The following is a 22,348-nucleotide window of genomic DNA, read 5'->3' as shown; positions in this document are numbered from 1 at the left end:
GTTGGGCAATACTTCTTTTATTTTGACTGTTATGATCCAAATTTGCTACTAATTCGACTCCTCCAATGAATAAGGAGGCACCTCCTGACCCTCCTTCCAGAAGTATTTCGCGCCAGGATGCGCATCAGGGAGTCTGGACTGACCTTTCTTCCCATACATATTCTCGCGGAAAGTTCCACCCTTGACAGCATAGTCCGACCAGAACAGACCACGACGCTGCAACTCGGGCAGCAGCAAGCGAATAACATCATCAAAGGTATCAGGGAGACTAGCATAACTGAAATTGAACCCGTCAACATCGCCAACAGTCACCCATCGCTCCAGCTCATCGGCCACGGTCTTCACACTTCCAATAATCTTAACACCATTACCACCGAGCACCAAATACTCGGCAATAGTCTTCTTATCCCACTTCTGACCCTCAGTGCCAGGCACCGTACTAGCCCAGTGATTCACCATACTGCGAACAGCAGGAAGCTCCACAAAACGGAAGTCCTGATCATCAGAGTACGTTGACAAATCATATCCAGTCCAACCACCGAAAAGAGCAAGCGCGCCCTCCCGATCGCCATACGTCTTCAGCTCCTCAAACTTATCATTCGCTTCCTCGTCCGTCTCGGCAACAATCACCAACGCACCCGCGATAACCTTGATGTCCTGCGAATTCCGTCCAATCTCCGCAGCCTGTTGACGGATACTATCAACAGAAGGACGAACAAGCTCTGGCTTCTGCGCATGCAAAAACACAGCCTCGGCATGTTTCGCCGCAAACGCCTTACCCGCCGGCGAAGTACCGGCCTGCAAGATGAACGGCGTGCGCTGGGGACTCGGCTCACAGAGATGAGGACCAGGAACCTGGAAATATTTCCCCTTGTGATTGATTTCTCGAACAGCCTTTGGATCCGCATAACCCTGTGTCTTGCTCTCGGTGCCCTGTTTCCAGGACACGGCATCGTCTCTCCAAGAGGCCTCCCACAACTTGTAGGTGACGTCGAGATACTCGTCCGCGATGCGGTATCGCTCGTCATGCTCGACCTGTGTGTCAAGACCGAAGTTGCGAGCCGCGGAGTCGAGGTATGAGGTAACGATGTTCCAGCCGATGCGGCCATTGCTGAGATGGTCTACTGTTGAGAAACGTCTTGCCAGGGCGTAGGGGGAATCGTATGTTGTTGAGGCAGTTACGCCGAAACTGATTGATTCTGTAGCTGCTGCCATGGCGGGGACGCTGTAGAGGGGGTCGTTGATTGGGAATTGAGCGGCAGCGGGAATTGTTGGGGAGAGGTTTGAGGGACCTCTGTATACATCGTAGCCTCCCAGGACATCTGCGAAGAAGATGGCGTGGAATTTGGCATCTTCGAGCTTTTTGGCTAGAGCGATCCAGTGCTTGATGTTCTTGTAGTCGGCGCCTTGGTCTGTTGGGTGACGGAATAGACCTGGGTTTAGGTGACTTGGCGATTGCATTGCAAAGGCATTGATGATGAGTTGTTTCTTTTCGGAAGACATGGTGATGGATGTTTGTCTGGTTGAGAGGAGGGGATTTGAATTAATTTTTTACTTGTATACAATGGCTCTGGAGGGGTGGATTATACATATTTATTGTCCCTGCATACACAGTGTATCTATTGACCCCGCGACGCATTATTACCCTGAGATGCGCATGCGCAAAAAGACGTGCAGTTGGAGGCCGATGGCGTCAGCATGTGTGGGGTTGTACATAAATGACTATTGGGGTTTGAGAAGTTTGGGAACTTGATAGATCAATGCTATTTGACAACATATGTTGCACTTGTATGTTGTGCGTTTGTCGTCTCTCGGGCGAGTGAAGCATGGCTTATGGCGCGACTTGATCCCGTATAGGGATGAGGGACTTCCCTATACTTTCTTTCTGTATCTACTATTTTTTATCTTCTATGTTGTATGTGATGAATTCATGCTTGGTATTGATCGTAATCATGATAATGGTTAGTGATGTCTTCAAAATGTTGGTTCCACTTGATACTTTGAGTGATATATATCCCGGATTGGTACTTGAGATGAAGCTATTACCCGATTTGGTCAATACTTACAAATATACATAGTAGCATTAAAAGATCAAACCATTCGCCTTATTATTCAATCTATTCATACTAAAAAAGATGGTTACAGAATGTAAACCTTCCACCAACACCAACAGTAGATAGATAGAAACAAAAATAAGAACGACAAAAAAGAAGTGCATCATCCGTGAATCGAACACGGGCCTCGTCGATGGCAACGACGAATTCTACCACTAGACCAATGATGCTAGCTGATGTGAGATTGTCATATATTATGCATTATAAGTATATAAGTATATACTAATTATATTAGGACGGCCTGTAAAAGACCCATAGGGCGTATTAAAGTTAATATCAAATATCCACCAAACTGAGCCTCTTAGCACTGCCCTGACTTTCAGAGAGGTTTCTGGGCACTGCCTCCTGGGTCTTGGGGGGGCCAAAAATCATACAACACTATTGGTTCTCTCAGCTTCCAATATATATTCTACGTATTCGCTTTCGTTTTCGAGAGGGCTCCCACGGTCCTGACAGTTCATGTGATGGTCAATACAAGGCTTTTCCATGGCCACACTATCGATTCTATAGAATCCTTTGCCCTGCGCCTTGGAACTTTAGACATATGGGAACCTGATTAACTAACTATGTGTTGTTGTATTATCTAGTGCAAAAGTACGCCTATGACGATGCCCAGACATGTCCGATCGAAATGTGGTGATGTGATGTGAAGATGTAATGTAGAATGTAGGATTTAGGATTTAAGGAAATGAGAATGGAAGATTACCTTGCTACTACAATATATATGATTTCTAATCACTTGAAGTTATAGCCACTATCTTTGATACTGTATATCAACTGTTCTGGTGAGTTGGTCGATCTGCATAGACAGCCGCCCGACTAAAGACTCAGCCTTGGAATATATTATAGTCCAATCATATTCAATCCTGTTGGCAGGTGGTTCCACTGCGGAGAAGTGAAAGGGAAACCTTGGAATCCTGGAAGGAAGCTCTTGTTTACCGTTGGGAAACATTTAAAACCCTTTTGATGTTCCCCCTTCTTCTTTTTCTTCATCCCTTCCATATCAAAATCCCACCTTATATATCCAAATATTCAAATATCCAACAACCTCAAAACTACAATACTTCAAACCATGTCTGAAAACGGCGCAAGCACCAGCAAGGCTCCCGTCCATAATCGTGGAGTAGACCAATCTCTGGTCGATGTCCAGCCATTTCGCATGAGCGATCTGCAACCCAAATACGCCCACCAAATCAACCATGGTGACGATAACCCCGATGCGCATGGCTGGTATGCCGGGTTGAGTGAGTTGGGCCAATATCTACACACCCTGCGACTCTTGTTCTAACCATACCTCGTTTAGTCCACAGTCTGGGTGAATGTATCGGATTTTTCGGAGCTATCCCCTGTTGCATCTGCTGCCCAAATCCCTTCAAGCCCGTTGATCAAGGTGCAGTCGGTTTGATTTCGCGATTTGGACGGTTAGTGATCCCCCTCTCGGCCATTTCCATTTCCATCGAACATCACTCACTGACAATGATTATTATAGCTTCGAGCGATCGGTCGATCCTGGTCTGGTTAAAATTAACCCGCTCAGTGAACACATCATCACGGTTGATGTCAAGATCCAAATTGTCGAGGTACCCCGTCAGGTCTGTATGACCAAGGATAACGTCACCCTCAACCTGACCTCCGTCATCTACTACCAAGTGGTTTCTCCCCACAAGACCGCCTTCGGCATCACAAACGTGCGACAGGCCCTGATCGAGCGCACGCAGACCACCCTGCGCCACGTGATCGGCGCACGAGTGCTGCAAGACGTGATCGAGCGTCGTGAGGAAATCGCCCAGTCGACATCGGAGATCATTGAGGAAGTAGCAGCCGGATGGGGAGTGAAGGTCGAGTCGATGTTGATCAAGGACATCATCTTCAGCAATGACCTGCAAGACTCGCTCTCTATGGCGGCGCAGTCGAAGCGTATCGGTGAAAGCAAGGTTATTGCCGCGCGCGCCGAGGTCGAGTCCGCCAAGTTGATGCGCCAGGCCGCCGATATCCTGTCCTCCGCTCCGGCTATGCAGATCCGCTACCTCGAAGCGATGCAGGCTATGGCCAAGTCTGCCAACAGCAAGGTTATTTTCCTGCCTGGAGTGGCCCCGAATGTGACCCAGCAACTGGAGGCCGCTACTAATGCGGGAGAGGGCCCGAGCAACCACGGTGCCCCGACCAACAGCAATGACGGTGGGTTCCAGGGTGCGATCAACGCTCGCGTTGTCGAAGACATCTAGATGTGACCTGGATGCTTTCGGCTGTGTTGTCTCCTTTCCTCATTTAATGGGTCAATTTCTTGCATGAAGATATGACCCTTCCCTTTGTGATTTACCTTGCCCTTTCCGGAAAGTGGACCCCCTTGAAGTTGTTCCCCCAATAGCCCATTTGTCTACGGGGGATTTAATTGTTTTTGTATTATGGTTGGACATGATTGGATCCATGACGATACCCACCTTCGTTTGCTGCTGTTATCGCAGCCGTTTTAATGTCTCAATGACTGCGCATGTGCTTTACTTCTACTTATTTAGTGTAATGCAACCTTCACTCTATATTGCTCCAGATTTCCCTTTCTATCTGTTTCACCTAATATGCCCAGGACCAACCAGCAAGATAATGTACACCGTATAACAACAGGACTCATCATTTGACTGCTGATGCGGAGAACGTCCACCTTTTAACCACTTAGAATGACTCATGTCAAAAGGCTGAGAGTTTTTTAAATTAGTAAAAATCCACATAGAACCTAATATTCTCGTATTCAGGTTGTAATTTTTATTTTTATTTTTGAAAATATTGAAAGCTGCTATACTACGATATACTCTAGATGGCCGTTACCTTACTATGTATCCCATATCCTAACTCGTAGCCCTGATTTGTCCATGGCGTTTCTAAGGAGTTTCAGCTGCAGCCAAGACATCGTATCTTCCAGGGTAGCTTGGGTAGAATAAACGTGTTGTGAAGACGCTAGCATGTTAGTGGACATTGCGATGTCGATCTTGGATATTTTCGGTGGGGGATTTACTTTGGTAAGATAACTAGTTATTCAGCATTCTGAATGATTTTATATCCAGGTAATTCAGACTAAGTCAATTCCCCAAGACATTGAGAATGAATGCAAAATTTGACTTGACCAGGTTTAGGGGTAGTGCGAGAGGGTCCTGAATGAGAAACGAGTTGCGCAGCCCATGAGGGAAATTATAGCATCAGCACTAAGACCCTCCAGGGCTGTACCAAGAGAAGCTAAGATCAATTCGGAATTGGCGCTCAAAATATACAAGACAACCAAAATAAATCCCTTTCGATTTGGGGGCTGAAGATTGATTTTGCTTTTCCCTTCTGCAACATCCTATAGAGCTACCTCGGAGTCGCAGATACAGCTTCAAGATGACGTCTACTATACCGACATTGGTCGCAAGGGCGACGGTTGACTCGACAGAGATAACGACAATGCCGACGACAACGCTGGCCATGTCAAGTATCTTCACAGCCCCTGCTTCATGCTCGAGCTCATGGACATACGAACCACGGGCGGCAAACAATGTCTTAAATGGACTCTTATTGCAAAATGCCGTCGCGAACGACAATGCCGATCCCGCATGTTTCCCTTCTGGGTACAGTCAATATGGAAGAATTCGACCAACTCTCGTCTATAGCCCAGGCTATTGTCCAGGTGGATACACCTCAGCCGATTTAGTGATTCACAGTCCAGCAACCACTGCCATATGCTGTCCCTCGTAAGTGCAAAAACAAAGCCAATTCTAGTTTCCGACTCGGATATTGACCAAACCTAAGTGACTTCTCCTATATCGAGGAGCCAAGGGACTCCACAACGACATACGGCGGATGTGTAAGCGAATTTCCTAGTTCATCATCCACCATTGTCACCGTCCGGCAGGTCAGCCAGGAGAGCACACAGGTCAACGGCCCCGTCACGATGTGGGCGCAACCAATCCAAATCGAGCTGCAAGCTTCAGACAAAAGCCTATTCGTCTCCGCCACTACAACATCCGACACAACAACCTCAGACTCATCACCACAGACCGGCCCAGCATCTCCAAACCCAGCTACACCAAAACCGGCAAACCCCGCAGCCCCAGGCACGGGGACAGGAACAAGCGGCCTGTCAACAGGAGCGAGAATCGGCGTTGGCGTCGGTGTCGCCGCAGCAGGACTCATTATAATCGCCGCACTGGCATTTTGGCTATTCCGCCGGCGCCAGAACAAAGGAAAGAAGAGTCTGCAGGATACATCGTCACTTGGAGGGAGTCACCCAGAAGCTAGCGAGCTTGGTGGAAGCACTAAATTCGGTGCGAACCCATCATACAAAGGCCCGGGATATGGAACGCCGAGCGAGCTTGGTGGGAGTTCGCAGACGGGAACGTCTACCGTTGTGGCGAATACACGGACGGGTCCTTCTGAACTAGATGCGGCAAACCCCGGCCCGAAGTTCGTGCATGAACTTGGTGCTTAGGTTTTCTTGTCATTTTGCTTTCTCGTTTTGCGGAACAGAATTATACCTCACCTTCCCTCGCTCGGCTCCCGGTCTCTGCAATATTTGGTCGAAAGGAGCCGTGGAATTGAGACTAATGCTTGTAAATATGCACATGCTATTTCCATTGAAGGTCTTGAATGAAAATCAAGGCGGCGGCGATTTGAAGTCTCGGCTTGGGTTTGTTGACTCTTATATCAGTATATACAGTCTCACCTGCATGATGGGGCTTGTTTGGGGCTACATGGCTTCCATCGGATGTAAATATAGATCAGGTGCAGATATAATACATCATAATCAGCCTTCTCAGTTTTACAATTGCTTATTTTCCGTAGCTTTCGGCCTTGGCTCGTTTTGGTCGTAGGATTCCACTCATTCGGGGTACATACCTTAGTATCTGCTGAGAAGAAACCGTGTCATGCATTATATTATGGTTTAGACCGTCGAATCTAGTGCAAATAGAGTAGCAGGCTGCCCGGAATTAATTCGGGCTGCATGTTATGACCTGGCCTGGATATGCAGGCTACTATAAAATACTAGAGGTGTCTGCTGACCCCTATGATTAGCCTACCATATCACTTAGAACCAATTCGGCCTGGATATGTAGGCCACAATACAACACCAGAGGTAACCCACGTTAACTGTCATAATCTGGAGCCCCCCTGATTTATCCGTACCTCATATCCAACTTGTCATATATCATCCCCTCTGGTTTAATTGTTTTATAATCAGAGATCTTGCGCTATTCTTTTTTGATTACCCTTTACCATCTATCAACATCCATGATGATATTTACTACGACTAAAGAACAATGAAGTCAATCTACCAGCCAAATCCCCTCTTCCCCGTCCTAAGCATCCTCACCTTCATTCCGCTAGTAGCCTCGCTCTGCTACTACCACGATGGAACCGTCGCGTCAAATCCTATATATCAACCATGCATTTCCATCCAAGACACAATAGGCATGTGCTGTGCCAGTAACCGGTCAAACCCAGCTGGCGGAAGCAGCACCGACGGACTTACCTCGGACGAATGTCTTGCCAACGGGCTGTGCATGAATGTACTGACGTACAGAAACAGCGCCGGTGAATCGGGCACAAATACGACATACTGGCGCAATCAGTGTACGATTTCCGACTGGAAGAATAATGGATGTTTGAATGTGTGTACCAAGGGATCGGTATGTGTTTCTGATCTCAGGTTTTATATTGAAGAGATTATGGAAACCTTTCATGAATCTGCGAATGGGCATTTCGGCTGTATGGTAAGCTGATAATTGGGATCTGCTAGACACCAAGTGGTGGATCGGATTTCTCTGCTAAGATGACCTCTTGCGATGGCACTGCGAACTCGACGACCTGGTGTTGTGGGGATGATGGGAGCTGCTGCAATACTCCATCTGCAATTACGATAGCTCAGAAGCTGGGTGAACACACTTCTACCTCGACATCGCTTTTGATTTCAAGTCCAACATCTACTTCAACTTCAACTTCAACTTCGACTTCATCCTCATCCTCATCGTCTCAACTTTCAGGCGGTGTTATCGCCGGGATCACTGTCGGCAGCGTTTTTGGGGCTATTGCATTCCTGACTATTATTTATTTTTCGCTTGTGTGGTGGAAGAAGAAACGGATTCAGAGAGAGAATGAAGCAGAGGGATTGGCGATAATTCTTCGCCCCGGTTCTCGTCCTCAAGAGCTTGAGAATCATATCCAGACTGTTGGCGTTCGGAGTGTTGCACATGAGAAGGCAACTGGGCCCCAGGATATTAGGGCTGAGCTCCCAAGCGAGCCGTTGGGACGAACAGTGAATTAAAATATAATGAAGAAGTGAGATATATAGGAAAACATGTAACTATTGGTTGATCACTTTTGTTTACGCTGTGTAGATCTCAGGCCAAAAGCGGCCAGAAGCTATACCTAAAATAGCATGACACCATACCTAAAATGGAAATAGAAGGCGGTGGGGCGTGGAGATATCGATCCTCCCCGCGGAGGCCAGCTCTCTCTTCAGCATGAATTGACCCCGAGACAGATTGCCAAAGCTCTGAAGTCAGAGCTTCACAGAAATGGCATCACAAACATACAGCTCGTCAACTCGAGCCGGCATCAAACCGTCAAACCAACCCACTCCATCCCCTAGCTTCGCCGACCCGAACTTCGACCCAGCCGACTTCCTCAATGACTCTCTATCACCGCTGACTGTGGCATCCTCACAACCTAATGCATCTCGGGCACACGGATCTGTGCCACTGACAGAGCTCTCCGCACAGGTCCAGTCCCTCCTCTCCCAGATTAGCGCCCAAAACATCCGTCTCTCGAGCACATTATCCCAACTCACCGACGAAATCCTCCGAAGCGGTGGACGACTAGCCTATGAAGTCGAAGTCCTACGAGGCGAGACAATTGGGCTATCTGAAACCTTAACCGAAGTTCTACACGACGATATAACAAAATTCGTCCCGGAGCCTTCACCAGAAGACGGGCGCAAGACCGAACAAGTCGAAGAGGATACGCCAACAAACGAAGACGAGTCAACAGAAAGCCTAGACGACAAGAACAAACCCGTCGTCCCTACAGACCCAGAATACATAACGAACCTCCGCACACTGAACCAAGTGCGATCGCGTCTAGAAGATGTTGTCCAAACCTTCGGCGACGCAATGAGCTGGCCACTACCCCCATCCGAGATCTCATTCTCATCATCCTTCATCTCCGTCTCAGGACCAGACCTCGGACCCGAAGGCCAAGACCGCGAAGAAAAAGGCCAAGAAATGATGAAGAAGCTACGCAAAGAAGTGACCGAGCTACTCGATAGCGAGGGCGGAGGATACGCTGGACTAGATGCTGCCAACCGCCGCGTTGAAGCTCTTCGGACGCTGGCGACTGTGTGGAATGCATCAGCTGAGGAAAAAGCTCGGAACCGGTTCGTGGATAGCCTGGCGAATATTGTCGAGGATCGACGGCGTACCTTGGACCAGGCGGATCAGAACCAACGAGGACAGTCTAGGTCTAGGTCTGAGGCCCGGCAGGATAGTGACAGTGGGGCACCTGCTGGGGGACTTTTCCGGAATTTGCAGCGGTTGAGGGAGGAAATTTACTTGGAGTGAGATGATGGGATGTACATAGTACATCTTGGTTCTGGCATGTATGTTGAGCTGGTTCTCTACATGGAGACTTGGGCCTGATTGTATAGTATTTTGCATCCTTTACAGCCCTCGTATTTTCTGCAAACCAATATAAACCTGACGGTATACTGCCTTTCCAAGGTTGACTTTGGAAAGTCAAGAGACATCCATGGACATCTAGATATAAAATCAGATATTCTCATAAACCCTAAATATTCATAGTTATGATCTAGATGTTGAATAAACTGCAATTGTACAATAGAGCCGAGAGGTATACTCCATAGTTAACTAGTTAGTTATATGGAGCTTACATAGACGTTTAAGGGGCCCACGAGGTGACGAGGCGCGTGGCACCGGAAACGTTGCGCCGATCGCAGCCTCTCTCTTTTCCCCTCCGGGGTGATTGCGTATTTCCCGTTTCCCTTTTGATTTCTTTTGGTCCCTTTTGGTTCCTAACATCTTACAATGTTCCATATTGCTTTACCCAGTATTTGATTCGACTTTAATTTTTGCATGATGGCGTCGGAGGACGTGCCACTACACTTTCAAGATGCCAAGTCGACTCCGGTGCTGTGGCATGCCTTCAACCGTCGGTCACGGATAAACCGAGCTAAGACAATTGGCTTGTTAGTGATTGCATTGTTCTTCTTCTTTCTTATGCTACAGTCTTCTTCAACGGTAAGGATCGCTTCCTGCGCCACAGACATGACTGCCAGGCCTAAGATAAAGAAGCTAACAACCTGCCTAGCGAGTCGAACCGGACTTTTGGACCAAGTTTCCTTCTCGCCATCCTTTCCCTCAGCGCCCGGAAGATGCCCGGGTCCTCCTTCCTCCCCGCACTGATATAAATGTCAACGATACTCTCCCTCACGATCTGGACAAGCCCAACCCGCGCCTGCATGTCCTAGTCCCGGCCTCGCGGGGCTCACGGGGAGTCTGTCGAACGCTTACGTCGGCTATGATCCTTGGATACCCACCGCCAACATTAATCGGTTATGGGCATGACTCTCCCGGAGCGACCGAGGCCGAGCGTATGGTGGATAGGATCACGCGGGTGCGCAACTACCTGCGAGACAGCAAGATTGTGCATGACCGCGACTTCGTGCTGATGGTGGATGGCGCAGACAGCTTCTTCCAATTGCCACCGAAGGTTCTAGTGGAGCGGTTCCAGGCTATTATAAGGACGAACAACCGAAAACTGCGGGACAAGTTTGGGTTCGCGGAAGTGGCGGGCGAAAAGGCCGGGGCTGCACCTGAGATGGTACAGAAATACACCCAGCGTGTTCTTTTTGGCGCAAGCAAGATTTGCTTCCCCGGGTTGCGGGACGACCCCGGTTGTGTATCTGTCCCCGAATCAACTTTACCTCCGGATGTATATGGCTGGAAGACTGATGCCTACCCGGATGGATCTCTGAACCGACCCCGGTGGTTGAACCCGGGAGCGGTCATTGGCCAGGCTGCGGATCTGCGTCTGATCTACGATGAAGTCCTGCGGCTGGTTGAGTTTCGCTCGAACAAGTCTGGAGATTACCAGGCCCTGACACAGATGTACGGACGGCAAGAGGTGATCAGAGAACTGGAGCGGCGGCGAACAGCCAACAACTTCAAAGAGTTGCTTTACCGGATGGTGGGAATCTCGGATGCAGCGAACATCACCGGACTCACCCTCCGGCTGGAGACAGGTCACCGTTACGAGTACGGCATTGGCGTCGACTTCGAGTCTCAACTCTTCTTCAACCAGATCATGTCCCGCAAGGATGTCGAGTGGGTCAAATTCGGCAACATCACGAAGATGTCTGCGTTGCAGATGCAACACGGCGTCCCTCGCGAACACCGTATCCTCCTACCACCCGACATCGCAGCACTCCCCAATCCATTTGTCCAGTCCCGCTTCGCGAAAGAATCAACGCAGCGACCAGTGTGGAATGCCACACTAGACAAACTCCCGAACCCGCGCGAGCGCACCTGGCACAATATTTCGCTCATGACGAATGCCCACTCTGCCTCGGTTCCGGCAGTCGCCCATCTCAACGGTGACCCCAAGCTCCGTAATACCTGGTGGGAGAACATGTGGTTTTTCCCATGGGGACGCGCCCTACTGCGGAAATATGTCCGCGACTCACACGGGTTCGATGCGGCACAGTCGTCGCTGCTAGGCGGACAGGACTGGCTGGAGGTACGCGGAGGTCGAGGTGGGCTCTGGACCGACGACCACAACTGGGTCACTTTTGCTGAGGTCTGCAATGGCCAAGAAAGAGATCTCTTTGACGATGACCTGGGACCTTGGGCGAAGGAAGTTGATGACCCAGATGACCCGGTTTATAACCAGTATGGAAGTCTGATTGCTGGGAAGGAAGAGAAATCTGAGAAATTCGAGAAATTCGACTAAAGCTGGACTTTGGGTTGTTATTCTCTCCTATTACTCGCTATATCATTCATGGATGGGTCGCTGCCGGGTTGTTGAGACCGTCCGATCAAACCACCTGCTCCCGCACGTTTGAGTTCCAAGCTTATCAAGTTCTGGACCCTATGTGATGTTTGGAGCTTGGAAGGTTTATTGTCTTTTTGCATGACCGGCCTGGTTGGATAAACCACTATGATGGCGTGGCCGGATTCACAAAAGAATTCTGATTTATTCTTATGTCGAAGCTGGCGATTCTTTCGACTGTTATCAGGAATACCTGTACATTATCGGGATTGACTTTGTATGATACCATCATAGATGGAAGTTGGCGTATTTAGAAAGCAACGGAATGAACAAGTTGTCGCTCTCTCCTAGCAGATCATTCATTGTGTAGCACCTCTCGTGTCTCATTTGAACCGATAGGACTCTCCCTTATAGTAGACATGAAAGTAATTGAAGTCATTACCAATGTATTATCCATATATTAGGCATTTACCTAAGTTATCACAAAGGCATTAGTCGATAGAGCACATATCCCAGGAGTCCTGGATCTCCGTGATCTCAAATCCCTCTTGAATATGAGCCTGTCCATACTCTTTCGAGTGAGGAGACATCGCCGCGGCTTTTTCGAAGAAATAGACCAGCATGCCCAGGACCTTTTCATAGTCCCTATGACGAGCGGTCACAACACGCTCGCTCCACTAGTCACATATTAATGAGGCCGTTAACTACAATTGATAATATACATATATACTCACCTTGGAGTCCTGAGAAATTTTCAAGAACCAGAAAACTTGATCATCGGCTACTAAACCGTAGATCGTACAGTCCTTTCTCTTCAATTTCTGTCGACGTCTATGCACGCAGCCTTTAAACGAGTTAGAACCCTAATTTTTCGAATGACAGAAACAGTACACCATATGGCACTTACCCATACAAGCTAGGGTTTCGGCTAAGCTGAGTTGCACTTCCCCAGGTTTAGCTTCAACCACAACAGTATTCAACGCTAAATTCTTCCTATCACCGTACCAGATCCCATAGTCCGGTCTTCCAGTCAACGTGTACTTTCTCCCATCCCAACTCACAGGGCCGTATCCCCACGCTGTCTCGATCTTGATGCTGAATAACTGGACAGCATCAGGGAGACGAGATAGAACGACATCGCGAGCAAGAAAAAGGAGGGTAAGGGTAAGGGTACGAGGTGTTTCGAGTTTACGCGGAGAAGTTTCACGGTCAACTTTGGACAAAGTTTCTGCTGAGTAGAATTAGCCAAATGTGATTTGATATGATATGTTTGGGATTTACCAGACTGTGGGGGCATAGGAACTGGAGGCACAGTCTCAAGTTCATTGTCATTCACAACGTGTTCTAGATTGAGGATGAGCTGGATCTTTTTGAGGTTTAGAGAGGAGGCTGTGAGCATGTTCTTGGATTGGATTTCCTTGTCAAATGAAGAGGATAGGCATCTTAGCCGGGCCATGGTGTATAGTGAGCGACAGTAGTTATTCCTACAGATGAATAGGTTGATAAAAAATAGGCCTCAAATGTTGTGATGTACTCTCCTAAATAATGATCATATAATGACTACCTGATTCCTAAACTTGAAAGCTAGTTTCTCATCCACAACCCAAATGCCAAACGGGATATCAATTTATATACTCTAAGCTACCTGTAACTAACTAGGTAGTTAGTTATACTGTACCTTCAACATAGTACTTGTAAAATGAGAATGGATGACTAAATTAATGACTGGCAATATGGACCAATGAGAGAGTTAGGTGACGCTGATGTACTAATGCAGGGATGTAGGTAACGTCCTCAAGATCATCTTGACTCTACAAGTTACAAAGTGTAAACCCGGAAAAAGGATCTTGTTAATTTCGACGCTTGGTTTCGAAGAACTAGGGCAATATTATTTCATTACATCCATTACATCCATTACATCCATCGTGAGATCTGACCTGTGGAGACCCTGCCATGCTCTCCTTTCTTCGGACTTCCAAGCGCATACATAGACCACAAAGAGCTTATCTTTCCATAACCTGCCGAGGTAAGACAATCGAATCTGGGATTGCTCCCTTTACTTAAATCCCAAAAGGAAGATCAATCAGTCGTGAAGAGCTCTTCGCCTATACCAATGGCCGTTTCCTTGTTGACGAAAAGAACCAACTTGACCGACGATATGTGAATTTTGACCTGGACGCACTTTGCAGTACTGCTGCCACTGCTGGCGGCAAGTCATCTCCAATCACAGCCATTGAAAAAATGGAAGGCGGATTCAACAAAGTCCTTCGGATGCAAAAGGAGGATGGGACGGAAGTCATCGCCAAAATCCCGTGTCGCATTGCTGGACCTGCAGTCCTGACCACAGAATGCGAGGTTGGTGTCTTAGAATTCTGTACGTGATTCCCAGTAACATTGTAACGCTTCAACCACTAATAATAATAATCAATAGTAAGGAGACACACAAGTATCCCCGTTCCCCGGGTACTGTCCTGGTCTTCGGACGGTTCCAACGTCGTGGGAGTTGAGTATATCATCATGGAGAAAGCTCCAGGGGTCCAGCTTTTTCAGGTTTGGGAAAAGATGCCAAAGACAGAAAGGCCACCACTTATTAGAAGCCTAGCGAGGCTGGAGGCCCAGCTGTCAGCTATTCGATTTCCTGCATCTGGGGGACTTTATCTGCGGAAAAGGACGAACATTTTGAACTGCACACCTCTGGACAAGGATATCGATCCAACGGGTTCTTTCTGTATCGGTCCCTCCTGTGACCGCGCATACCAAACAGAGGGAATCGAAGATCCTGATATCTCAAATGTGCATGATACCGGGCCCTGTGAGTATAGTATTCTGTGATTTGACTAATAACACCAACTAAAAAAATCCTCCTAGGGAACACAATATCAGCCCTAGGGATCTCCATCGCAAACAGAGAGTTGTCTCGAATCTCCAACGGACATCTTGCAAATGATGCACGTTTCTACCATGGAAGTGTTGAAGAATGTACCCAACTTCTAGAAACCACGATACGTCTCATGACGCGATTGGATGCCAACATAATCCTTTCGCGGTCTTCTCAGCCAACACTCTGGCATACAGATTTACATATGGGAAATATTTACGTCTCGCCTGATGAACCCTCACGGATAGTATCTTTCATTGATTTACAAGGAATTCTAGTCTTACCAGCTTTTCTCCAGGCTCGGTGGCCAATATTCCTAAAGCCTTGGGAGGAGAGTGAATACGTGAGAGGTCCCGTACAAGTGAAGCTGCCAGATGACTTCGATCAATTAGACGAGGAAGCAAAAAGGGCTGCATTAAGCGAGTGGGAGCAAGATATGCTAGCGAAGACTTACGAGATCGCCACGTATCTCGAAAACAGACTGGCGTATACCGCCATGAATGTGCCGCGAGTTTTTCGAGAGCTATTTGTTCGTTGTGGCGAGATTTCGGAGATGGGTATTCTCCCACTTCGTGAATGTCTCATAGAGATATCTCAGAGCTGGTCGAACTTGGGGTTCTCAGGAGAATGTCCATTCTCCTTCACAGAAGAAGAGATCCAGATTCATGAGCGCCAATTCGCTAGTTATAAAGATTGGCACCAAGTCCAGGCCATTGCCCGGGAATGTTTGGATACCGATGCAGACGGCTGGATATCACCACAGTTGGATTTCGAGAACAAACGAAGCCTAAACAAGCAATTGCAGGACATGTACATTCGCCAATTTGCCGGCGAAAAAAACCCCCGAGGAAGTGAAAGCAACGTGGCCTTTCCCATTATGAAACTGCCGTGGATGTCTGAAGACGTAAAGTATACTGGTTTCTTTCTTGGTTCTTGATATAAAACATCTGTCATAAAACAACTTCCAACTTGGTCACCCTTTGACGTTCTCATAATCCGCCGTAAGGGTTTCCTTAATGATAGCCAAAACAGCCTTAACATCTTCATCAGAGAGTCTGAGCTCCCGCTCTTCAACAACACCGTCCATCAACACCACCGCAGTGTAATCCTCCTCCTCGCCCTCTTCACCTTCCGCCTCCCCATCCACTTCCATGACATGCTCTCCATTAGCACCTTCCTCCGCAGCTTCCTCGGCAGCTTCCTCAGTAGCAGGATTACCGCTCAATCCCACCCCAAGATTTAAGATCATAACGACCTCGGCTTTGGTCAGTCCGTAAGGTTGTAGACGGATCACCAAGTCCCGGAGGGCGGTGTCCATGGGCGTTGCTTCTGAGGAGGGGATTTGTGGTGGCAGAGAACTAGCATCTGTGTCTGTACTTGCTGAATTTGAGGTTCGCAGTGTGCCGGTCATTGCGGCTTGCGATTGTGATTTCGACTGGGAGGAGGAAGGGCGGGCTGTGTAGCGGGGGTATCGTAGGAGATGGGGAGAGAGACGGCTTGCATAGTTGTGAATCTGGGAGAGTTAGTCTGTTGTTTTTTTTTTTTTCTTCTATCGTTGGTGTCTCTTGGTGTCTGGTTTCGGAGTTTGGAGTCTGGTTGACTCCGCTTCATGCTGGGACATGTGGTGCTGTTTTACTAGGCCACAATAACCCGTGGGTAGATGACAAGGACCAGATAGGGGTTCTCACCTCTTTAACCACTGTATTATGGTCTCTGAGATCTGGGCTTGGTGCCCAGTTCCCCGAACTTGGCGGTGGTCGGCGGGGTGGATTGGAGGTCAGATAGGCCAGGACCTCGACATTGGTCAGGACTGCGGTTTGAGGGTCAATAACCTAGATCATTTTGTTAGTAGCAATCCAGAGATTCAATTAGAATAGATCTTACCTTCATTTTGTGTGTTGAATGTGGCAATATAGACCGGAGCAAATGAGTGACTGGATCGAAGAAAGGAAAATTGTTTGAACTGCCGGCAGAAATTGGGCGGTGTCTTTATCTACCTGCATATCTAGGGCCAAATCGAGTATACGAAGGCGAAACAACAAGATGAGACTAGAACATAGTTGATTGAGACTATAATTTGCAATACATGCGCCTACAGCTTTACCTTTACAATCAAGTACTGAAGTACTGAAGTATGAACAGATTATTCCAGCTAAAACTGTACTGCCTTGTTCCTAACGAGCACCCTCTGCGCCAGTGAAAGACCGGTAGATCAACCTCAAAATGCCCCAAAACATGCGAGCAACAGGAAGATTGCAACAAAAAAAAGAACAGAAATAAAAAAGTGTGATATCATACAGATCCCAGGAAAGCCATCCGGTCACATTGCACAAACTTTTGAAAACATACGCTTACTCTCCCTTGGACTTCTTCTTCTTCTTCTTCTCATCGTCGTCTTCGGAACGCTTGCGCTTCTTGCCATCGTCCTTGTCGGCCTTCTTGGAATCCTTCTTGGCATCCTTCTTGGACTTCTTCAAGTCCTTCTTGCTGACTGAAGTGGGGTTGCCTTCTTTATCGAAGGTAATCTCGCCACGCTCGAGCTTCCGCTCGTATCGCTTCACGCTGAGACCAGCCTTGGCAGCCATTTCCTCAATGTCGCTCTTCTTGGACTTCTTCTTGGGGGCCTCAGCCTCGGACTCATCAGAATCCTCACCCTCATCAGAGTTGGCATCAGCCATCTCCTCATCCTCAACCTCCTCGACGAGCTTCTTCTTCTCCTTCTTCTCCTTCTTAGACTTCGGGGCGGTGGCAGGTTCCTCGGAGGCCAGGGCATCGGCATCGGGGTTGTACTTGCGGGCTTCCTTCAGGTCGAACTTCTCGGCCTGAACACCGTTGGGGGCAATGGCCACACCACGGGGCTTAATGGGCTTGCCCTCCATACCAGCAAGCTTGCGCTCGAGGTTGAAGCGGGCCTCGGTACCGAGAGCAGCCTTGTCCTCTTCGGTGGCCTCGTCACCCCACTCAGCGAGGGAGTCGACACGGATACCCAGAGAGGCCTTGGCGGCGAGGATACGGGCCATCTTACCCTTGTTGCGGCCGGTGGCCTGGCCGATCAAAGAAGCGTGATAGATCAGACCGTACTTGGGAGTATCGTGCTTAGTCTTGAGGGCACGGAAAAGGGCCTTCTCGGCACCCAGAATCTGGATGGTACTGGCAGGGCTCTTGGACAAGCTGGTGAGGGAGCCAGCGTGGGCAATAAGACGGGCACCAACGAGGTCACCGACAAGGGCAGTCAGGTTGGGTGCGATGGCGTTCATGCGGGAAGTGAGGTAGCTGGCAAGCTGAGAGCGGTAGTCGTAGAAGCCAACGACCTGCTCAGCGAGAGCCTGGATGTTCTCCAGATCCTCGGGGCTGATCTCGGTACCCATGGAGCGATCGGCAGCAGCCTTGACGGCACCCTCGATCTCCTCGGGGAGGATCTCAGCAAGATCAGCGGACTCCCAGTTGGAGCGCATACCCATCTTCAGAACTAGCTTGGCGTAGGCAATGTTGTCGTTGAGGATCTTAGCCAGCTCGGGGAAGTGCCATCCGTACCATTCCTTGACACGCATAGCGTAGGTGTTCAGCTCCTTGTCAAGATCATCGAGAAGACCAATGGCCTGGACGATCATAGTGTCGATCTTGTCGGGGGAGAACTTGAGCTTGTGACGGGCGAGAGAGTGGGACAGACCAAGGGACATGGTGGACATATCACTGGGGGCAAGACCGGGAATGAGGGTGGTGAGGTGCTCACGGATGGCACGGAAGATGTCGTTGGTGCTGGAGTCAGCAATCAATTGGATGTCAAGACCGGGAAGCTTGCTGATGGAGTTTCCTATTCACAACCACAGTCAGCATACATACTCTGGGAAGAGATTTTACAAGATCGACCTACCAAGCTTGGTATCGGCAACGGCGAGAGACACCTTCTTCTCATCCTTGATTCCGTCAAGAAGCGAGGCCAGGGCGGGGGGTGACCTTGCCCTCCATGACGGAGGCAGCCTCCTCCAGAGCTGAGGCAGCGCTGTCAAACTTCTGGAAGCTCTTCAGCTTGAGACTAGAGGTTCTGTTAGTGACATTGTCGCCGATAACAATTTTTTTTTACGCCCGTTCAGCGAATCGGTCGATTCCCACTCGATTTTTTTTTTCCGGCAGGATTGGAAGACACAATTGACGTACAGGTTGGAGACACCCTCCGCAGTGGAGGCTTCCTCGGCGATATCATCACGCTTGAGGAGCTTCTTGTCCTTGGCCTTCAGCAGGGCATAGCCCGCGCTGGTCTCAGTAAGGATGAAAAGCGTCATGGTGCGCGGCCACGGCGTTTATAATCGAAAAATAACAGAAAAGAAGAAACTAGTCAAAGCGAACGATAAACCGAACCGAGGAAAGGGTGGGAAAAATAATTAGCGTAGGGCGTGTCGGCCACCGGTGTCGTTGGAGAAATTGAATCTAAATTTGCACGGAAGAAAAAAAGTTGAAAAGCGGGTGCCACGAGTGGCTTGGGCGTGTGGCTGAGTGCATGACTAAGCCCGATGCGTGTTCAAGACGGATGGAGCTACAGCTGTGTCTCTCCAATCATCTTCTCCACATTCACCATGGAGGGCCTATTCTTTAATGTTAACGGCGGGTATGTGGTCTATGTCTTTGCTTGGTCCAAATAGCTTGTTGTTGACTCTCTTAGATATGTCGAGGGCATTGTTCGCGGCTATCGGAACAGCCTGTTGAGCGGCCAGAACTATTCCAACCTCACTCAATGCGAGACAATTGATGGTACGTTTTATTGATCCCACTGGCTCCGTTGCAGATTCTACTACTGCATATTGATTCTGACAATCTCATCCAATAGATGTCAAGCTCCAGCTTGCTCCCTCATATGGCGATTTCCTTGCCTCTCTTTCCCCCAACCCCTCCACCTCCGATCTAGCGAGCCGTATGACCGATAAACTGGTGGCTGAGTTCAAGTACCTGATCGCACAAACGACAGGCTCCTCTGCCAAGTTCCTCGAGTACATGACATACGGATACATGATCGACAACATCGCCCTGTTGATCACAGGTACTCTGCATGAACGAGACACCCGGGAACTTTTGGAGCGATGCCACCCACTAGGATGGTTCGAGACACTCCCTGTACTGTGTGTTGCGACAAACATGGAGGAACTGTATAACTCGGTACTGATCGAGACCCCGCTGGCCGCCTACTTCAAAGGTAGTTTGAGCCACCAGGATCTGGACGAGCTGAACATCGAGATCGTTCGCAACACTCTTTACAAGAACTACTTGGAAGACTTCTACAACTTCATCAACACCCACCCAGACTTCAGTGGGACACCAACACAGGATGTCATGGCGGAGATTCTGCAGTTCGAGGCGGACCGCCGTTCTATCAATATTACTCTCAACTCCTTTGGCACCGAGCTGTCCAAGCCCGAGCGGAGGAAATTGTACCCGGAGTTCGGCAAGCTCTACCCGGAGGGCAGTCTCATGCTTTCCCGTGCAGAGGATGTCGAGGGTGTGGCCTTGGCTGTAAGCGCTGTGGCCGATTACAAGGCATTTTTCGATGCCGTGGGTATGAGCCAAGGCGGTGGTGGTCTCGGTGGTATGGGCGGGGGTCCGGCAGATGGCAAGAGTTTAGAGGATCTTTTTTATCAAAAGGAGATGGATATGTCAAAGCTGGTTTTCACCCGCCAATTCACCCCGGCTGTGGTGTACGCCTGGATGAAGTTGAAGGAGCAGGTAAGCCTCTTAGAACCAAGCCCACTATTTTTTGAGCATGAAACTAATATCGTCTAGGAAATCCGGAATGTTACCTGGATCTCGGAATGCATTGCTCAGAACCAGAAGGAGAGAATCGGAAACTTCATCTCCGTTTTCTAAGCTCGACTCGGGCCCTCTATGATTTTTTGTTTTCCCACCTCTTTGTACTTACCTTCCTGGCTGGTATTTTGCTTTGATTGCCAGCCGCTTTTCGTTGTATCGAGTACCCAGTTTGTTCTTTAACGTGAGCGCATCGACCTCTTTTTCCTTGATCGGAGAATCTGGTCGTCTTTGATTTCGGCAGTGTTGCGCATTTATTTTCGTATGAGGCGTTTGGTATGTGTTTGACCTTATCCTTATGACATAGAAGGACAAAATACACCGGAGATTTACATACACTTTGTTGATACAGGGGCTTTCCTATTTGGGATACTTTTATTGGCTCCAGATGGCTCAGTAGATCTCAGCACGGGTGTTTGGGTCACGTGTAGGCCTGCACCATGTGGCTCAGTCATTGGTACCTAGTTACCCACCTGTGGACTATATGTTGTACAATAAGACCGTGGACATAACCCGGCCAAGCTGAGACTCACTAATTCTGTACGTATAAAAGTGTATACCAGTCACGGGCCTTAAGCCTTCACAATTCCCACGACCTCCCCCAAAGAATCGACCATAAAATCCGGCTTCAATTCCTGACAAGCCTCCTGATCTCCGTACCCATACCGACACCAGCAAACCTTGCTCTTAATATTCGCGGCGAATTGAACATCCGCCACTGTATCACCCACCACAAGCACTTCCCCTGGATCAATCCCGTCCACCCCATATTTCTCCTTCAAGACAGGAACGAGAACATTCACAAAACTCGCAGGATCGGGCTTGCGCTTCGCCCCAGGTGTCTTATCGCCGATGGTTAAATCCTCAGGAACATAGCCATCCAGACCATTCCGTTCCAGCGCCGTTTTCACAGCGGCTACACCCTTGTTACTAACGATAGCGATGGGGATTTTGTGGGCATTGAGTTCGGTCAAGAGATCCTTGGCGCCGGGGAAGGCCTTGATGAGGAGTTGGCCGTGGGTAGCATACAGAGCACGGTATTTTTCAATCCATTCGTTCTCAACGGTCGTAGTGAATTCGGCCGGGGAGGGATGTAGGGCTTTGAAGGTATCTGCTAGGCCGGCGCCACTGGCGATCAGATGGTGGATTTCGGGTTGGGGAGGGGGGTGGGTGGGGAGGAGGGCATCGAAGGTGAGTTTTATGGTTTGAGAGATGGATTCGTGGGTATCGAAGAGGGTGCCGTCGAAGTCGAAGATTGCGAGGCTTATCATTTTCATGAGTTGTGTGTGTTTATTTCAATGCTGGGATGGTTGTCGTATATGAAGTTGGGCATATACGGGTGTAGAGGGGCTCGAGTAGAAGTAGATAGAGAGGATGAGACACTACCACAAATTAATCCTCAGTGGGTCTTTAGGGAAAAGGATCGGGGAAATGAGTTAGGATCCTCTAGTCAGGGATCTTACAGTAGCGTACATAGTTACGTGGCTCATGCCGCTAATGTGAAGTTACATTGAGATAGTGTACGGAG

The 22,348-nt window shown here is 48.8% G+C and overlaps 12 protein-coding genes across 12 annotated transcripts; 7 read left to right on the top strand and 5 right to left on the bottom strand.

Annotated features, from left to right (window-relative positions):
• Positions 1-48: 48 nt before the first annotated feature.
• N7516_000863 (LLM class flavin-dependent oxidoreductase) lies at positions 49-1,503 on the bottom strand (the record flags this gene model as incomplete). Its single annotated transcript, XM_057213585.1, has 1 exon — positions 49-1,503. One exon carries the CDS (start codon positions 1,501-1,503, stop codon positions 49-51), a length of 1,455 nt encoding a protein of 484 aa, XP_057075468.1.
• A 1,683-nt stretch (positions 1,504-3,186) lies between these two features.
• N7516_000862 (slipin family protein) lies at positions 3,187-4,339 on the top strand (the record flags this gene model as incomplete). Its single annotated transcript, XM_057213584.1, has 3 exons — positions 3,187-3,358; positions 3,418-3,535; positions 3,604-4,339. 3 exons carry the CDS (start codon positions 3,187-3,189, stop codon positions 4,337-4,339), a joined length of 1,026 nt encoding a protein of 341 aa, XP_057075467.1.
• A 1,147-nt stretch (positions 4,340-5,486) lies between these two features.
• On the top strand, positions 5,487-6,573 carry N7516_000861 (uncharacterized protein; the record flags this gene model as incomplete). Its single annotated transcript, XM_057213583.1, has 2 exons — positions 5,487-5,836; positions 5,895-6,573. 2 exons carry the CDS (start codon positions 5,487-5,489, stop codon positions 6,571-6,573), a joined length of 1,029 nt encoding a protein of 342 aa, XP_057075466.1.
• Positions 6,574-7,402: 829 nt separating this feature from the next.
• N7516_000860 (uncharacterized protein) lies at positions 7,403-8,406 on the top strand (the record flags this gene model as incomplete). The annotated part of the gene is made up of 2 exons (XM_057213582.1): positions 7,403-7,771; positions 7,882-8,406. 2 exons carry the CDS (start codon positions 7,403-7,405, stop codon positions 8,404-8,406), a joined length of 894 nt encoding a protein of 297 aa, XP_057075465.1.
• Positions 8,407-8,659: 253 nt separating this feature from the next.
• On the top strand, positions 8,660-9,700 carry N7516_000859 (uncharacterized protein; the record flags this gene model as incomplete). The annotated part of the gene is made up of 1 exon (XM_057213581.1): positions 8,660-9,700. One exon carries the CDS (start codon positions 8,660-8,662, stop codon positions 9,698-9,700), a length of 1,041 nt encoding a protein of 346 aa, XP_057075464.1.
• A 531-nt stretch (positions 9,701-10,231) lies between these two features.
• Positions 10,232-12,107, top strand: N7516_000858 (glycosyltransferase domain-containing protein; the record flags this gene model as incomplete). Its single annotated transcript, XM_057213580.1, has 2 exons — positions 10,232-10,396; positions 10,467-12,107. The coding sequence occupies 2 exons, from the start codon at positions 10,232-10,234 to the stop codon at positions 12,105-12,107; spliced, it is 1,806 nt and encodes a 601-aa protein (XP_057075463.1).
• A 530-nt stretch (positions 12,108-12,637) lies between these two features.
• N7516_000857 (uncharacterized protein) lies at positions 12,638-13,602 on the bottom strand (the record flags this gene model as incomplete). The annotated part of the gene is made up of 4 exons (XM_057213579.1): positions 12,638-12,823; positions 12,881-12,990; positions 13,054-13,377; positions 13,428-13,602. 4 exons carry the CDS (start codon positions 13,600-13,602, stop codon positions 12,638-12,640), a joined length of 795 nt encoding a protein of 264 aa, XP_057075462.1.
• A 497-nt stretch (positions 13,603-14,099) lies between these two features.
• Positions 14,100-15,961, top strand: N7516_000856 (phosphotransferase family protein; the record flags this gene model as incomplete). Its single annotated transcript, XM_057213578.1, has 4 exons — positions 14,100-14,172; positions 14,221-14,520; positions 14,578-14,958; positions 15,015-15,961. 4 exons carry the CDS (start codon positions 14,100-14,102, stop codon positions 15,959-15,961), a joined length of 1,701 nt encoding a protein of 566 aa, XP_057075461.1.
• Positions 15,962-15,997: 36 nt separating this feature from the next.
• N7516_000855 (uncharacterized protein) lies at positions 15,998-16,914 on the bottom strand (the record flags this gene model as incomplete). The annotated part of the gene is made up of 3 exons (XM_057213577.1): positions 15,998-16,537; positions 16,713-16,856; positions 16,909-16,914. 3 exons carry the CDS (start codon positions 16,912-16,914, stop codon positions 15,998-16,000), a joined length of 690 nt encoding a protein of 229 aa, XP_057075460.1.
• Positions 16,915-17,375: 461 nt separating this feature from the next.
• On the bottom strand, positions 17,376-19,383 carry nop58 (RNA-processing protein NOP58; the record flags this gene model as incomplete). Its single annotated transcript, XM_057213576.1, has 3 exons — positions 19,183-19,383; positions 18,899-19,038; positions 17,376-18,838 (listed from the first exon to the last, which is right to left on the bottom strand). Exons 1-3 carry the CDS (start codon positions 19,305-19,307, stop codon positions 17,376-17,378), a joined length of 1,728 nt encoding a protein of 575 aa, XP_057075459.1. The 5' UTR covers positions 19,308-19,383.
• Positions 19,384-19,572: 189 nt separating this feature from the next.
• Positions 19,573-20,984, top strand: N7516_000853 (H(+)-transporting V0 sector ATPase subunit d). Its single transcript, XM_057213575.1, has 4 exons — positions 19,573-19,630; positions 19,685-19,773; positions 19,850-20,739; positions 20,797-20,984. The coding sequence occupies exons 1-4, from the start codon at positions 19,599-19,601 to the stop codon at positions 20,878-20,880; spliced, it is 1,095 nt and encodes a 364-aa protein (XP_057075458.1). The 5' UTR covers positions 19,573-19,598; the 3' UTR covers positions 20,881-20,984.
• Positions 20,985-21,392: 408 nt separating this feature from the next.
• On the bottom strand, positions 21,393-22,091 carry N7516_000852 (HAD family hydrolase; the record flags this gene model as incomplete). The annotated part of the gene is made up of 1 exon (XM_057213574.1): positions 21,393-22,091. The coding sequence occupies one exon, from the start codon at positions 22,089-22,091 to the stop codon at positions 21,393-21,395; it is 699 nt and encodes a 232-aa protein (XP_057075457.1).
• Positions 22,092-22,348: the final 257 nt, after the last annotated feature.

Source organism: Penicillium verrucosum (genome assembly GCF_028828655.1).
Source record: "Penicillium verrucosum strain IBT 35672 chromosome Unknown utg000001l_segment0_segment0, whole genome shotgun sequence".
Taxonomy (NCBI): domain Eukaryota; kingdom Fungi; phylum Ascomycota; class Eurotiomycetes; order Eurotiales; family Aspergillaceae; genus Penicillium; species Penicillium verrucosum.
Note: the sequence above shows the minus strand (reverse complement) of the source record. Positions and strands in the feature narration are given on the sequence as shown.